This window comes from Athene cunicularia, assembly GCF_003259725.1.
Source record: "Athene cunicularia isolate RWA chromosome 3 unlocalized genomic scaffold, athCun1 chr3_part1, whole genome shotgun sequence".
NCBI classification, from domain to species: domain Eukaryota; kingdom Metazoa; phylum Chordata; class Aves; order Strigiformes; family Strigidae; genus Athene; species Athene cunicularia.
This window is the reverse complement of record NW_020799097.1, coordinates 22,264,417-22,281,905: the sequence shown is the minus strand read 5'-3', so window position 1 is coordinate 22,281,905 and position 17,489 is coordinate 22,264,417. Positions and strand designations below refer to the sequence as shown.

General features: G+C 37.6%; 1 protein-coding gene across 4 annotated transcripts in view; it reads right to left on the bottom strand.

Annotated features, from left to right (window-relative positions):
• DLGAP2 (DLG associated protein 2) overlaps nucleotides 1-17,489 on the bottom strand; it is a 312,584-nt gene that overhangs the window by 156,860 nt on the left and 138,235 nt on the right. The window contains exon 3 of one of the 4 annotated variants that reach the window (XM_026845663.1): nucleotides 6,777-6,809. The exons of 1 other annotated variant lie outside the window; for it this stretch is intronic. In XM_026845663.1, the coding sequence (XP_026701464.1) occupies nucleotides 6,777-6,809 (33 nt within the window). Of the gene's footprint in view, nucleotides 1-3,838; nucleotides 3,944-6,776; nucleotides 6,810-17,489 lie in introns of those variants that run through there. 2 more of the 4 variants (XM_026845661.1, XM_026845662.1) reach the window with 2 other exon arrangements.

Sequence of the window (17,489 nt, the reverse complement as noted above, 5' to 3'; positions counted from 1 at the left end):
TTTTTTTTTTTTTTTTTTTTTTTTTTTTTTTTTTTTAATCAAGCTTGTTTTCAGCCTAAGATGAAATATCTTGCTCTTTTTGAACTTGGTGTAAATCAAAAATAATGTTACTAAAGTTCAGTAGAAAGGTTAAGGGAAAAAAAACCAAACCACATTTAACCAGACTTCAATTCACTGGGCAGGTATTTCCCTGGATAAAATCAAGAGGATAGCTAGCCAAAAGTATCTGTGAAATACTAATTTCTCCAAATTTGCTTTTTAAATATCTGTCACCTTGAATCAAATAACATTGAACTTTGATATTCCGTTGTTGATACTCCTGGACTAAGTTCCATTCCACATTATTTGTTCTAAAACATTCATTCTTCATTAATATTCTACCCAACCTTACACATACTTTGGGCCAAGGCAAAGAAAAAGGATAAAGGTGAGACTTTCTGCACTTCCGACTCAATGCTACAGTAACTGCAAATAATATGGCTGAGCAGACACTTTCAGATAAACTTTGATTTCAGCCACAAAGCCCCAGTACGGTTGTAGTGAATGAAATGTCCACTTAACATTTAGACCAGGCAGATCTGTGAATATTAAAGTGCACAGTTCAGTAGGCTATTAACTAAACTGTGAAATGATGCTCATTATAAGGACAAAGTGTTATTTCTTCTGGAAAATGAGCAGGTCACCAACCAACTACCTTGACCAGATACACCCAGGAACTAGAATGGATAATTTGTGTTCACACTGATTATCATTTGAGACCTTCTTTCTCTAAATTCTTCCCACAGGACTGCATGTGCCATATTCCTACCATAGCTTGAGCTATATACAAAGACCTGAGAATGCTCTTTCCACTTAGCTCTATCTTAGGCCTACTGAGTGCTGAAGACAACAGTCTTTTCCCTAGACTATTAAATGACTTTCAGAAGAAAAAACCCCAAAACATTTTGAAGTTGAAATCCAGCATTACATCGCCCACAATGAAGAACTGTTAGAATAAATAACCAGCTACAGCATTGTCCCTGAGGTATTTCATAAAACCTCAAGCCTATTCAGATGAAATATAACAAAACAGTATTCATCATTAACACAATGAAAAACAAAGTCTGTGATTCTTATTGAAGAGTTTGAATGTTTCGGAGTGCTAGTAAGGAAAGGATAAAACACTCCATGCTAAAGCAGAATTAAGAGAAAATTCAACAGAGTGGCAGAAGGTGCATTTGGATTATCTACTGTAGATTCCTAACTCAGGTGGCACCTAATTAATGCATATGTGATCAGCACAGGAATTCACAGGCAGGCTTCACAGCCATTGGAAAGCAAAACAGACAACTGCTATTAACTACCCTCTCCATGGAGCTCCTATGTATTAAAGGTATATTTTCAGTCTTTTAAGTGAATTAATATAAGATATTGGGTATAGGGATGCGGTTTGAGGGATGCATTTGAATGGGGCATAACTCAGTGTAGCAGTAAGTACTTGGTGCCTTTGCAATTCCAAGGGTATGAGTTCACATTTGAGTAAGCTTTTTTTTTTTTTTTTTTTTTTTTTTTTAATAACAACTATTACTTCCTCTGTATACAAGGGGACCTGGGATAGAGCCATTCTCCTTTAACCTCTGGGCTATTGCACAGAAAAGGAATGCAAGGTATGCAACAACTATGCTGCAACAGACACAAGGAGTGAGCAGTCCACTCCTAAGGACACTCCTCTGGGACTCGGGGATCTCAGTTTGGCCTTTATATTCACTGTAGTTTTATGCATCTATCCAAAGACTGTAATACAAAATACATAACTTACCCTTCAAGTAAGAACTAGAGTCCAAAACTCCATGTCTTCCTGACTATTCAGGAAATAATATTCTAAGGAAAGGAAATAATTGCTTTGGACAAACTACTGCAACAGGTTGGACAAGCTATTGCCATCAAAATGTCTTTTAAAGCAAATAAATAGAAGACTGGGACATCTGGGAACAAAGGACTTAGACCTACCGTATGAGAAATTCTGTTCTGTGAGCTAGTTTTGTGGCACACTTATCTGTCACACAGACAAAAATAATCCTGGAACCTAGACCTCTCAGTGTTCTGCCTGAAAGCATGGGTGGGATTATAAAGGAATGTAATTATCTGAGAAAAGTAGCTTGGTTAAGAACACTGAGAAAAAGTCTTTCATTACAGAGACTGCCAGAACCACATTTTCTGTTCAGCAGGATCCTGAAAGTTAGGAGGAAATTTCATATCCATACATGCTGTGGGAGATGACACCAACCCACAGATGCTGAAGATGAGCAAATATTTATTCACCAGACTGTAGGACAGAGCTGGGCAGAGGCCTGACGGTCAGCTTATGGTTGATGGTGATAAGCCTCTGTCACTCCACTCACCTTATCTACCAGAAATCACTCACGGCCTAGCACTCACGTCAAGAGCCTGAGCAGCCACTGGAAGTACCCATGAAGGGGAAGCTAAAATAACCTGTGAATGAAGTAAAACCAGCACTAGCGGGTAAGGTATCCAAACAAGGTACCAGAAAGGGCTCCAGTACGTACAGGGGAAAAAATCTCTGGAAGGACAACAGCAGTCTTGCTTCTCTTTTTTGTAAAGTCATGCTTGTTCTCTTGAGACCAGTTGAAGCCAACCCTCGTTGCTTATCAAAAAGCACCATGCATAAAATGGGTATATAGTTGGGAAATTGAAGAGCCTCCTGGGAGCTCCCTCTCAGCTCGCCCGAGACCCTCCCACCACGCTGGACATGTCCCTTGATGTGTCATAACAGAAGCCCGCGGAGCAGAAGGGATGTTGACAGGTCGTATCGCCTTCCCTATGCATGCATTATTTATTATCTCTGCAACAATTAAAACAAGCTTGTGTACGGACTTTTGTCTACTTAATAAACTGTCAGCAATAAACATCCACCTGAGTCCAGCTCCAATGCAGTGGTTGCAAGCGGTGCTTTTAAGACTTTATCCATTTTTTCATCCTGCTCCCTAAACACACACGCTGGCTAATCCTTCTTCCTCTTTGGATTAATGATCACCCAAAACTAGGTGCCCAGCCAGGTATGAGAAGATTGGAAGAAACTAGATTTCATATGCTGCCATAAGAGGCATTCCCTTCCACCTCTAATTTCACGTTAGCCACATCAAACTAGGGGAAAGATATTCACTTCTATTCTATCAACTGAATTTTAGAATCACCACTTAGATTGCTTGACACAGACAATCACTGCAACCTGAGCTGGCAGTTCTGAACTGTAGCTAAATGCCTAAAAAGGGAGAATGAGAAAGGAGGTGTTATGTACAAATAAGAAATTACTTTGCTTCTATATACAGCATTTAGAAATTTTCTACATTAATATATTCTCTATTCTCATAGGTTTTGAAAAAATGGAGACAGTTCCTAGGACAGCTGTCAGAAAACCAGTCTTACAGTGTGAGCCTTGAGTACAACATATCCAATTTACCAGAACAGAAGTTAAAAGGTGCCTTGACTACTATACATAAATTTTTAGTAGTCATAGGGGTGTTAAAATTGTGATGATCTAAAGATATGGAAGATGCAAGGTTTGCAGATCAAGGCAATATTTTCATTAGGCCAGGTGGCAGAGCCAGAAAAGGTGCACAAGCTTCTGTGTGCATAGGCTTTTCAACAGGTCACTGCAAATAATCAGTTTTTCATAGACACTTGTTCAGAAAACATACCTGAAAAATGGAGACTTTTCAGTCTTACTGACAAAGGCATAGCAAAAGGAAGACTGGCAGCTGAAATTAGACAAATTCAACCTTTCCACAACATTGCAATTTCCTAGCACTAAGGGTAATTAAATATTGGAACGGCTTACCAGGGGAGCTGGTGGACTCGCCATTGCTTGGAGCTTTAGGACGAGATTAGATATCATTGTAAAAGAGATGCTTTAATCCAGCTTCTGGAAGATCTCAACATGCCCATAACACTTGCAGCTCTGCATTAAGACAATGACTATAATCAAATCTCATACTTTAGGGTTTCAGCTGATCAACTGCAAGGGTTATAAAGAATTTCTTTTTCCTTTCACATAAAAAAACAGACAGATACTTTGGTGTGGTTTATATTTGGATCTGTCTCTGAAGTAGCAAAGATTGCCCACATCTACAGAAAACACAGCAGGAGCTGATGCAGTGGCCAGTGGTGATAGGGAAAGTACTTTTTCTTAGCCTGAAATTCACCAAGCAGTCATACCTTAATGTGAGCTCACATGAATTTGAAGGCATCTGGATGCAAAACACTTCTGACCTAGGAACTGCTTGACTAGGTCAGTGCTGAGCCAGGTTTGATTTGTCTGCCCGGCAAAGGGCCTGGCATTAGCACCCACTCAGCACTGCACTAACACAGCTATGTGACTTTTTGGGAGGAGTCATTTCAGGCTCTGCTGCTGCAGAGCACTGGCCAAGGGTCAAATGAAGAACTATTGGATCACCATACCCTTAGAGGTCTTGTTAATGAATCTTGCTAGATTAGTCCAAAGAGAGTACTTTCCCCAAGGTAAGATAAATAGAATTCTCAATTGAGTTTGTTTTGTGTTTGTTCAGTGTGAGATTCATTTCACCTGTTAATACACTAAGATCATCTGGACATATCTAATTAACTAATTGCTATTGAAGAAGCATAAGTAACACCTTGACCTTTTCTGTCTCCTGAAAATTAACATGCTTTAGCCTACCTAGAGTTATCACGTTTACACACAGGTACCAGGATGGATTCAGTGTTCTGTATTTTCCAGTATAACTAGATACATAAGCATCCCTTTTGCTGTTTAATTTAGCTACATCTTTAACTACAATCTACACTATTTTAGCCGAATACTGTCATGACTTAATTATTAAATGCAAGTAAAGCTGAAGACAAGACAGGACATTCTGCTGCTTTTACAGTTTTGTGTAAAAGAGTATGTCTCAACTCTGTCAAATAAAACATAAAATAAGCAATGGTTCATCTAGCAATTTCTGTGGGCTGCACAGTGGCATGTCCATACTATTGAGTCTCCAAATAAAGATCTATATAAGTCAAGTCCACATTTCTAGGCTTTAATTCTTCTCAGCTACCTATACTATTATCCTACATCCCTTTGACAGTGAGTTAGATTCAAAGATATTTCTGTCTGTGCTAAATGACGGGCCGTTTGATAGAGTTGTGCACAGCTGCACTTGCCATGTAACACAGGCATATAATTCACCTGCTCTACAGTTCAGGACATTTTCCATGCACAATAAGGATAATTTCTTTTTACCATAATTCTGAAGCACACATATTAATATAAAGCTCTGTTGTCAGTATTGGTCATTATTATTATGTTAAGATTGTCATATTTCAAAGTAAGACTGGGACACACCATGATAGTACTATCAAGTAACACAAAATATTGATGTAAAAACAAAAGCAGACTCAATTTTTAAAAAGGACAGAAAAAAATACATTGATACTGCTTGTCTATCTCTCTTGTTGATACATGCATATATATTTGACAGCAATTGTGATCATATTTACAAGATGGCCCTATTAAGCAGTACGTTATTCCATGAGTATCCTTACTCAAATCAAACCAGACTTCTCAGAACACAACATTGAGTACAAATAGGTATGACAGACTCTGTACCCTGCTCTGCTCCATACTGCACACAAATTTCATGATAATGAATTTCTTATCTTTTTTGATCATTTGTTCTATCAAGATTCTTATAGCATACCTAATGCCCACGATGCAAGAATGCTTGGAAAACCTCACATAAATCTACTGTCCCATAATTTTTGAACAATACTCTTTTAAACAAAAAACTGAAGGAGGAATATTATATTATGCAATAGACACATTAGAAGCCAATTACATAATGAAGTCTAATATTGTTCTAATGATAAATATAATTAAAAATTTTGACTAAATCTCTTTGGAATACAAAAATTATGCCTTAGCTTTCACAACCTGTTCATCTGAAAGATTACTCAAGAGAATTTTGAGTACAGGAAGCATCTGCACATTTTCAGCAGAGATTTACCTTATCTCACAGTGTGTTCATTTATATTCCTCCTGTGCCAAAATTTTTACTAGAGTAACACAGAAGTTCATGTGATCACCGAGCATCAAATTCTCTGCTCTCGTATTTCTGCTAAAAAATTCCCAACTCAAAATGTTTGAATTGTTAAGTACAAGATTTTAAAATTTTTAATTTAGTGGACTGTTCTTAAAGTTTTTCCACACAACATAAAAAAATGGATGTTTACAGTAGCATCCAGAGAATTAGCATAATTTTGTTCTTATCTTTTATTGATTCTCTACTGAAAATGATGTTCTTACTGTTCAAAATCTTTTCCCTATACATTTCTAGTAAAAGAACTGGAAACTCAATCTTGTATTTGTTGAATCTTAATTTTCCTTAACCACTACCAAGTGGGTTTTTTTCTTCCTTAGAGAACCACATGCAAGTTTGAATTAACTTAAAATATTTTCATTACAATTTGGTATTTTGGATTAATGCTTCTCCCCCCTCGGTTTGTTTAATATTAAAGATACTATAGTTAACATTTAAAGCATATTTTCAATTCTATTCTGTAAACTAGTGCATGTAATAGTTACCTCTTCTTCATTTATCTGAAATTTAAAAAACCCTAACAATACAATTTTGACATGTAACAAAATACTGTCAGAAGAACACCAATTAAATTTTAACATCCCTGCCCCCCACCCCCTCAATAAATTCAATATAAAACAAACAAATAATATAATCTAATCTAACTGTCCACTTTACCTGGAAATGCATGCCCTGTTAGAGAATCCAAATCTGAAATTAAAACAGTGAAAAAAAAATCTTTAACACTAATTTAATATTAGAAAAACAAAAAAAACCAAAAAATCAAAACCAAACCTGGCACCAAATACCACATTATCATCAACATCAAATTTTAATCATATATATATATATATGGAAAATAAAAATAGAACACTTAGTATTACATTTTGGAGTTTTTCTTCTCCATAGTTTTGTAAAGATATAAAACAGGATCTAGAGATTAAAATCTTAAACACTATGAGAAGCTAATTTACAGTTTAAGAGAGAAATACCACAATTAAATAGGAATTTTACTATTTTTTTAAATGAACCTCTGTTTTCAGAAGCTTATATCTTGAGTATAAGCATTTGTTCTGAGGTTGTACATAAGAACAATAATTAGAAATTTGCAGAATGCTTTTTTAGATTATATAATTTAAGAAAGATTTTCTTGATCATAACAAATAACAGACCTAAGTTGTCTATTCTAGTGTTCATTCTTTCATTTTTTTTTTCAAAAATTATCTGTTTTAAAAAAGAGAAGAGAGCTGGAATTATTCTTGCTGACACCGAAAAGTATAAATTAGGGTTTCACTGGTTGACTCTCATCTGAACAGAGAACAGGAAAGCACATCAGTGGCCCTGGTGGTACCAGAATGAACCCTCCCCAACTTGCACTGGGACCAGAATTCAGAATTTCTTTGAAGTACTTTGCTCCATCTTTAGAAATTCCATGTTCTTAACAGAGACATATTTAGTAACTTTGAGCAGTTATACTCAGAGATTCGCTTGTAAATCCATAGACACAACTAAAAGACTAGTTAGCTCTGAAAAAGTATGGTCACAATATCAGCTAGGGCTGTTATTGCAGTACCAAGGTGTCAGGCTAATTCTGAAACAAACATGGCCAAAAAAACCGCCTTTGTAGGTAATGTTCCGTCATGCAAGACAGTGATGTGAGCATGTTTGAAAAACAAGGCCGGTTGCTAGGAGCAGTCTACCAGTTCCCCGTTAGCTCACCAAGACAGCATGTGCGACCCTCAGGCTGTCCTCCTTCTCATCACCTGACAAGTGGGAGGGGAGAGGGATGCAGGAGCTACATTCTCGTGGAAAAGCACAACAGGCAGATTGTGGTTGACTGTTTTACCCTAATATGTGTCCACATGAGTTCACTTGGCATTTATAGGAATCGAATGTATTTATTAGTAGTGCCTGGAAAAAGGTAGTTGGGCAATCTAGGCACTTCACTAGAAACTTCTAGTACCATTTTTAAACTACTTCATCTTAAAAAGGATTTTGTTACCTGATTGCAATAATCAACAGATACAAGATTCTAGGTGAATGGTTTAGGCCACAGAAACCCTGAACTTGTAATACCATAACTGATTCAGAAAATTATTGGGAAAATATTTACCAGTTAACCTCTGGATATACAACTTCTACTACTGGAAGACAGGAGGAAAGTGTGCTTGGCTTTAATAATTAAATATTTGTTTAAATGAGGTAAATTTCCTGAGGACTGAGAACATGGTTAATGTTGTAAGTGAACACGGGAGAAAAACTCCTCAAAATGCGAAAAATGTACTGGAGAGAATTGCTTTCTGCAATTCAAGATAGTGAACACAATCCATTACCTGACACTTCCAGTCTGTGGGGTCTCAAGCTTTATCATATAAAGCTTTATCATAAACTAAAGAATAGAGAAAAACTAATCTCGACATTTTTCTTTCCAGAGCCTGAGATATAAAAGAATGTTGTTGCCCCCTAGCTGCCCCCAAAACCCCCCAGAAAAACCATATTACGCATAAATGGAGTATCTAGATATGCAGTGACTGCTCTCTGAAAGCACAGAGAATGATTTCAGCCATGATGCAGATCTGAATCATTGCCCAGACTACTGTCACTGTGCACATACTATGGCTACATATCCTGCCACAGCAATAATGTGTTTGAAAACATCTTTTCTATGTCATTTTATTGATGAAAGTATCTTGATGCAAACCCTTAAAATCCAAGAAAAAGAACAGAAGAAAAAAATAAAGTCTTTTTCCTATAGCAGTGATACAAAATCTACTCAGACACAGGACTTTAAAAGAAAAAAAAAAACAAAACAAAACAGCAAACCAAACCAAACAAGTGGGATTTGTTTCTTAAAAACGCATGTACACATTGTGGCTTGCAGCAGAAATAATTGTAAAATGGTAGTCTGAAACTAATGCAGATAACTTAATGCAAATTAATTAGCACTTATCCCAGCATAAAACAGTGATACTTTGTAATACTCCATGCTAAGCTAATGTATGTAAATTGTGGATGTGTTTATTTTCTTACAAGTTGACCCATACTAACTGAAAACAAGGTAGTTTTTCACCCGAGCACATGTGTCCTGTGTGAACTGTTAAATAAAATCAGACCGAATTTGTTAGCTGAAACCAGAGGAGTTTATGGTATATTGAACCCACAAATCATGATCCACATGCCCCAATTCCATCCCTACATTTCACAAAGAATGATATGAGCTGACACTGCATAGGCAGGCAATGTAAAGTTTCCGATATAAAGATAAATACAGTGGGCAGCATTTCCCTGCTAGACTTCAGTACACGCAATTACTGCAGTTATAATGGAATGAAACCTTTGCTGTGACTGAAACAACTGAAGTATTCAGTCTCTGCCATAAGATTTCTTCTACTCTTCTATGGACTCTATGGGCAGGAGAAAAATCAACGTTTCCCGTTATTGTTCCGAAGAGATTGCAGTTTCTTGGACTGATTTTCACTTAAGTAAGCCTGGCCAGTTGGAATCCAATTTTCCTCTATTCCATTTATTTAATGAATCGCCCTGATTTGGCACCATTCACTTTTATTTTCATAAATAAGACTTTCTAAACAAAGAGAAGGAATATGAGATGAAAGTGGAGTAGATACGAATGAAACACATTTCCATCTCCTTTTTAAGGCAAAATAGCTAGTATGTCCACAGTAGCAATTAGCAAGGAATTATATTCATGCAATCCATACCTGATTCATACTGTAAGTTATTGATTTAAGCAGTAAAACCAGTGATTTCATGATAAAGCTGACTTCCAGTTATACTGCATAGCAAGATTTTTAAAAAGGGAAAGAGGATGCACTTCTCAGCAGTCAGTGTCTTTGGTACGCCACATTCATTTCATTAGCTCAGCGCAAAACAGACGTTGGAGACGGTACAAGCTTTTCATGTCAATAAATTCATTGTTTTTTCCTAGCACTGACTAGCAAAGATAGAGTCATGTCTATATCTTACCTCCAAGGCCCCATTCCTCCTATTTAAAACTAGTGCACACTGAACAATCCAGCACACAAGCTTTGACTTCCACTCACATGGTACTCCTAGTGCTGTGCTTACAGTAAAATATCAAAGCATAGTATAGCTGCCACTGACATGCACTGGTAGAGTACCAGTGCCAAAGAAATGGAAGGGATGACTTTTACAGTGCATGGGAAAATGTATTTAAGGTGCAGAGCGCATTTAAGTCATTTAACGTAAAGGGCTCTCCATGACACTGTCAGTGAGATGATGAAATACCAACCCATCTCTAGGAGCTGATACCTGCTTAGAAAGGTTAGGAGAAGCTAAATGAATGCCAAATCATGCTCTTTTGAAAATACAAGATTTCTTCCTGCTTCTAAGTGTTTAATAGATATTGTCAACAGGAAATGAGTGTCTCTGCTTTGCTAAACTTCCACAGTTAGACTCGATCTTATTTCACTAAAAGTCCATAACTGGGCAGCAGAACTCCAGAGCCATTGTGGATGTGTACAAGAGCTGAAGCATGAATTCTGCAAAGCTCCTGTCTTCTTTAAACAAGAGAGGAGTGAGCTCCAGCCCCTCACAAAACTGGGAATATGAAAAGAGAGGAAAAAAAAAAAAAAAAAGGCTGGTCACAAAGAAGAAAGTGAAGAGCTGACATATAACTGCAGTGGCTGAAGATGTGAGATGGCTTGCGTTAACTAGAAGTTATGACTGCACTTTTGACAATCAGGTCAGTGAAAACTATTGGCCTATTTCTCCTAGGATTGGATCTGGATTGTGAGTACCAGATCAACCCCTAGATTTGGGGGTTGATTTGGTACTACCCAAACGTAAAGCCAGAGGCTAAACTAGAATCAGGTAAGCAGTACTTTGCATTAGCCTCTAGAGGGGGAAAGTTACCTTCAGTTCCGAAATGATGTGCACTAAGATGTTTTTGTAGTAGAGGCAACTTTTACACAGTCCTGTTGCCTAGACTTGGGTTTGCACTATTTATCATTATTCTGCCACTGTTCCCCTAACCTACTGCAGTAAAACTGTTTTTAGGCTTTTTCTTGTTTTCATCGATATATTACTGCATTCATTTGCCATCAATCCTGTTAACAGCACAATTATCATTTTAATGGGGATGTAAACCTTTTCTGTGAGAATTTCCCCAATGAGAAGAAAAAAGAGTTAGTATAAAGGTTGCACTCAAGAATTCATTATAGTACAATCACCATCTTACAAACCCACTGCTCACTTGCAATGGTTACTGGAACTCATTTTTACTCTTGAAGATAGTTCAAAGAAAAGGAAAGCTGAACAGTTAGTTGTGAAAATTTAACAATATGACATTACAAAGCCTATTTATTTCCCTGATTCATCTTGATACCATCAATCTGTTGACAAAAAATTGCATCATATCAAGACAGGTAGACCACATCTACAGTGTTGTTCAGGGTTTCATTTTGCCAGCTTTCTTTCCTCTCCTGTGATACCATTAAGAGTGGGATTCAAATTTACTTTTCTTCAGTAGAGGTGTCTTCATGTGAGCAAAGGTGTCTGAACTTCTATTAGCTCCAATGGAGAAGTAGCTGAAATTGAGTTAATTAATTACAACGAAAAGTAGAAGTCAAACTTGTTCAAAAGAATAGTTAGAAGAGCATTTTCCATTGACAAGATCTCTAATAACTATAGTGGGAGCTTAGCTAACCTACATAACCTATAGTGCAGGTATTTGGATCTGAATCTCACCATGAGAATATATTTAAAGAAAATAATCTACGTATATGGATGTGGATCTGAGACAGCCACAAGAATAATATGGGAATTAGTTATGGAATATTAGATGTTTTGATGCTGGTAAATCTGATAGGCTGAGATCTCTGAAATGGCTAGTTAGAAGAAGTCCTAGACAAAAAGGAACTTTGTCTTGTCAGCGTCTAGTTCAAAAACTCGCTGGTCATTTTGTTCAGTTTCTTAAAATCATAGGATAATTATACAGGATGATGCTTGCAGTCTGACATTTTGCTTTCTGATTTAATGTTATTCCAGCAAGAACTTGGAAAATGAGCACAAAGTGAAACACAGTAGAGTCCATCTAAACAGCAAGAATTATTTTTTTTGTGAGAGTGACCGGGCACTGGCACAGGTTGACCAAATAGGTTGTGGAGTTGCCTTCCCTGGAGATATTCAAAAGCCATCTGGACGTGGTCCTGAGCACCCTGCTCTAGGTGGCCATTCTTGAGCAGGGGAGTTGGACCAGATGACCTCCTCAGTTCCCTTTCAACCTTAACCATTCTGTGATTCTGTGAGATAATACCAATTGTTGGAACAACCCAAGGGCTGCAGATGTCTGCAGTGCTGACAGACCAGGCAAAAAAAATGGGGGTTTACTGATGAGGAAATTGAATTGCGGGAGAAAGATCACAAAAAAAAAATTGATTAGGAGAGCTTTTATTAATAAAGCTGCTTTTATTAAAAGAATCTCTCTCTTACTACTAATAGCTGGTAACCATTCACACTGCCCACGAACGCCTTTTCTCACACAGCTCACTCGTGCACACGCACACTCACTCACTGTTCCACACTTGTGTATGGCTGGGAGGCCAACCCCAGATGTTTGTGCAGGGTCATAACAGCACAGAGGGGCTCTTAGGTGGGTGTCCAGAAAGCTCCTCAAAGCATCCTTCGTTTCATGAGGTGCATATACAATCCTGCAGCCTGGCCACATGTAGCAGTGGCACCCTCTTGAATGTGGCCCCATTTACACAACCAAGCTGTTGATGCCAGTGTGGGCAGGTGGCCAGATGACGCCAACTTTTGGTGCCTCAAGTTTATCAGTTCTTGTAGAGCCAGCCAGACTGCCAGTCTCCGGAGCTTATCAGTGCCTAGAGCCTGCTGCATGCTGCTCTCTGCAGACTGATGTAGCCTCATAACTTTCTCCATCCATACACCTAGGTGCCTATAGAAATCGCTTGCACAAGTTCAGACAGAAGGCACTTTCATGCAATGCAGCCTCTCCTCTGCTATGCAATATGCTTTAGCAGAAGGTGGCAGTGGGAGACTGTGACAGGTGCCCCCGCCCAGCGAAAGCGGGGCTGCTTGGCTGCGGAGCTGTGGCAGCTCCGGGCTGATTTCGCTCTCGGGGCCTCCCGGCAGTTGGGGCCTGTGGCCAGTGGGAGCCGCTGTTGGCTCCAGGTCAGACTCGGCCTGGGGATCAGGGGAGTCCCCTGGGGGAGCCATTTGGGGCTCGTCCCCTGGAGCAGCAGCTGCGGGCGAGGACTCTCCCCTGGGCTCAGGACGCTGCCCAGGGAAACTCCTCGAGGGGCCTTGGGTCGGGAGCTGCCCTGAGCAGGTGCTCGGGTGAGAGCCCTCGCTTGTCAGGTCAGTGAGAGAGCCTTTGGGGGTGTCCTTAAACCCCAAAGAGTGGGGCTTTGTTCTGCGTTTTGGGTTGTTGTTAAACCATAGGAAGGTGTTCTGTTCTTCTCTCACAGATATTTGGACCTGTAATTGAACAGTTATGGAGGGCTAGTTAATTGTGTTGACAAATTTTTAATTTTTGGTGACTGGTTGTTAATTTGAGAGCCTCTGTAACAGAGACCTAAAATCCTGTTATTCCAGATGCAAATTTATCCTTACATAGTAGTTGTGATAATCACAAGGGCTGGTAATACTACCAAATGCACATTATCCTATGAAGATTCTATTCAAAACAACATGATAAAGGAAGAAAATACACTTCCAGATTTACTAAAGTGTTTTATTAAAACAAAAAGCTCTCTCAGTATACAGTTAACTTTTTGTCATACCCTTCTGTTGGATAGCAAATATTAATTGTGTTGTCCTTAGTTCCCTTAGAATGATTTCATTTCTGTGTTCCTGAAGCTGTATTTATTAGGGCTTTTGGGTTAAAATGTCACCACTCTCTATATAGAATAAAAGTTCATACTGCATTACAAAAAAATCTTATAAAAACTTTAGATTATTTCAAAAAATATTGTGATATTGGACATAGTTGATTGTAAACATATACTCCAGGTCTAGTTTGAGTTGACTGAGCTCCTTTAGTAGACCCATAGTGGGTGACATAGTTCAAAGTACAAAAACCTGGCATCTACTGACCCTGGCCAACTTAACAGGATCATGGTCAGCTTCTCTGCTTACACAACTTATGTTTTCCTCATTTATTTCCTCTGTCTCACTTAAAAAAGAAAAAAACAAACTAAAGAAAAGCAACTAACAATTAAAAATAAAAACCTGAAACCCAGTTTCCTTACATTTTGAAAGCCATCATTAATCCATTTTCTCTTTCTGCTGATCTCGAGCAAGCTGCCTGCTTCATGCTTCGTAGTATAATCATGGCCTCAGGACTAGTTTACCCAAACTCAATAGAGGGTTTTAAAATAACACCTTAAAATATGTTATAGAATGTACAGCTGCACACAGCCATCTCAAGATCAAAACATTAATGCTTTCCAAAGTAGCTCTCATCAGGAAACTTAGAGTACATTGCAGCCTCAGTTTCCTGCAGAGATGGATGCTGTGCTGACAGTGGCGGTAGCACCCACTCTTCTCAAGTGCAGAGAGACTTTATTTAGGCAGCATTCACTAGCACTTTGATAGCAGTGAAGGAGGGGACACTTACCAGTGGTAGATGTACTGTGATTTGGAACCCCCTGCAGTTCATCATAGCCTTAGTGCCCTGTATCAACCCAGGATTTCCCAGAGGACTACCACAGGTGTGCTGTCTTCACCACATGCAATAAACCCAACACTTTGAGGAAGGCACACTGTATCTAGAGGCACAATTGTAACTGGAAGCACTCAACTGTAACTAAATCCAACTCAAGTTCAGTATGTACTTATGTAAAACAAACTCACACATATAAATGAAAAAGTTTCTCAGAAACATCAGTACAAACATTCATACTTTCCCTAGTGAATTCTACTTGTGCAGCTGGTTTAGACATGAAAGAGGTGAAATAACTAATTTCCTAGCATGTCTACAAATACTTTTAAACTCAGGGGCACTTTAAAAATGATCTATGATTGATCATTGAACAATTAACACCTTATATCTAAAACTTTTTAGAAAGTTTTAATTCTAACTGATTTTTTTGGAGGACATTTCTAAATTTATTCCAGCCCTGCCAGAATGAAAGCCTGCATGTATACAGGATCTGTGGAGCTGTTGTTAGTACAGTACTATTCTTGAGCTAATAACCTAAAGCCTTAACTTTGGGTCAGAGCTGATTTCTATCCTGCTAGCTCAAAAGGCAATTATAACTTCTTCCTATCTGTCTGAAAAAGACCATATAGAAACAACACAGTTTCCAAATTAAGGAGATGGCTAACTCAGCCATGGGTTACTTATACTTATTTAACCTCTGAAAAATTGTTATTTGTAGGTGAAGTTTCAGTATCTGACAGCAAATAGCTGGTAGAGTTTTGAGAGAATGTTTGAATCTGACCTGTGTAATCAATAAACTCTCTTCCCAAATGAGAAGTTAAAACTTAAATTAATTTTGCATTAATGTGGAGCATAACATTCCATGACTCAGGAGAAGCAATGCCATAATACACATCATGATATGGTGATATAATGACTCTGAGAAATATCAAGCTATCAAACTTTCCAGACCAGAAAACCATACAATAGATAATGTAAAAATATGCTAAATAAAAATCAACCTGTTTATGTGATATTGAGACATTTGTGAAATCTGGTGAAAATCTGGAGGTAGACACTATGCAAGTGAGAAGTTTCAAACACAAGTTTATTAATACTATACCAAAAAATAAAATTTAAAAAGAACCCAAACCAGTTTCCTGAAAAATGAACTGCAAAGCGATGGATCTGCTCAGTTTTATTGCTGTCCCTTTCTAAATCTGCTTTCCACATGAAAAAGGCAAGAAATCCTGTGAAATTCAACTGTTCCACTTTACGCTGCTATTCATGTCATACACTATGACATGTCTTCCAGAAGCTGCTTCTTTGTGTTGTCAGATTCTTTCAGTTCATCTCATTCTTTCTCTTGTTCTGGAAATGCTTCTTAGAGTTTCCCTGTTTTTTACTGACTTTGCTTTTTCCTTGCATTTTATATAAATATAAGCTCTTGAATCAGAAGCATTTCTAAACAAAAGATAATTTTCCTTCATTTTCACCTTAACATCAACTTCCCTTTAACGCATGTCAGATTGCTTTCAGGTTTGTGCTCAGCTTGATCTAGTCTTTCATATATCATTCATTATCTTCTGCTGGCCAAGCCACAGTATTTTTTCATATTCATTGTCCTGTCTTTTTTTCTTTTTAACAGATAAACCCAGGAATTTATTATTAAGCAATCTTTCAAGCCTTTTGATGCCCTGCCTGGTTTCAGAAAGACTAAATAACTATGTTTATACATTGACATGTAAAGTACCAAGTTGAGCTTTATATGACAAAGCTGACTCAGTGACTTACTAAATATTAGGACAATTCCTGTTATACTAAAGAAGCTGAGTCTTCTGAGTACATTAGATTTGTAAAAGCTAGTGGGAAAAAAAGTGCATATCTACTTAAGTACTTAAAAGGAAAAAAAACCCCAAACATTAAAATTGCAGGCAATGAAGCGTTTCTATGAGACAAGCCCAGGACTTTGCTAACAGATAATGCCTTTCCAGAAGGAAAAAATTAGGAGAGATTTGGCACAGTCTATGCATACATTTTGTAATCTCCAAAACTGGTATACGGGAGAGACTGATTAGGGCTAGAGGAATGTACAGAAGATATACAAAGGAGAAAAAAACCCAAAATTGTTAAATGTTAATTTTAAAACAAAACAACCCAAAACCACCTACAAACTGACTTTCTACATAAAAGGCAAATATATTTCCAATATAAAGAGTAAAAAACTTCAGGGCTGAAAGTGAAAGCATGAGAAATTTGTTTTAAACGCACTGTACTTAGAATTCAAGAATAATACCAGTGAAACTACACAAATGTAAGGAATGTTATTTGGTATTAATTCTGCTTCCAAGGTATTTCAAAGAATAATGGCACATATGTCTCAGGGCTTTTAAATCATTGAAGCTAAAATGGATCATTTTGTCACTTAACATGAGTGCTGTGTAGGAGGTTTAAAGTTTATGTCAGGTCAACAAATACTTGGACTCTGTTTAAGAAAAATATCCTTTTTGGGGACCAGCCGTATTACGTACTTATGGATGAAATCAGCTTCCATTGCAAAATGTTTCTTTAGTTCTCATGTAGATCTTTTAGTTCAGAAAACTAGTTGTACTCTGGCAACTGCTTTGTGTTCTCTGAAAATGATGACATATTTTGAAGTGAATCAGTTGACATAGCATAATGTTTTAACATCTACAATAAAATAGTGACTGCTTTTTTTTTTTTTTTTTTTTTTTTTTTTTTTTTTT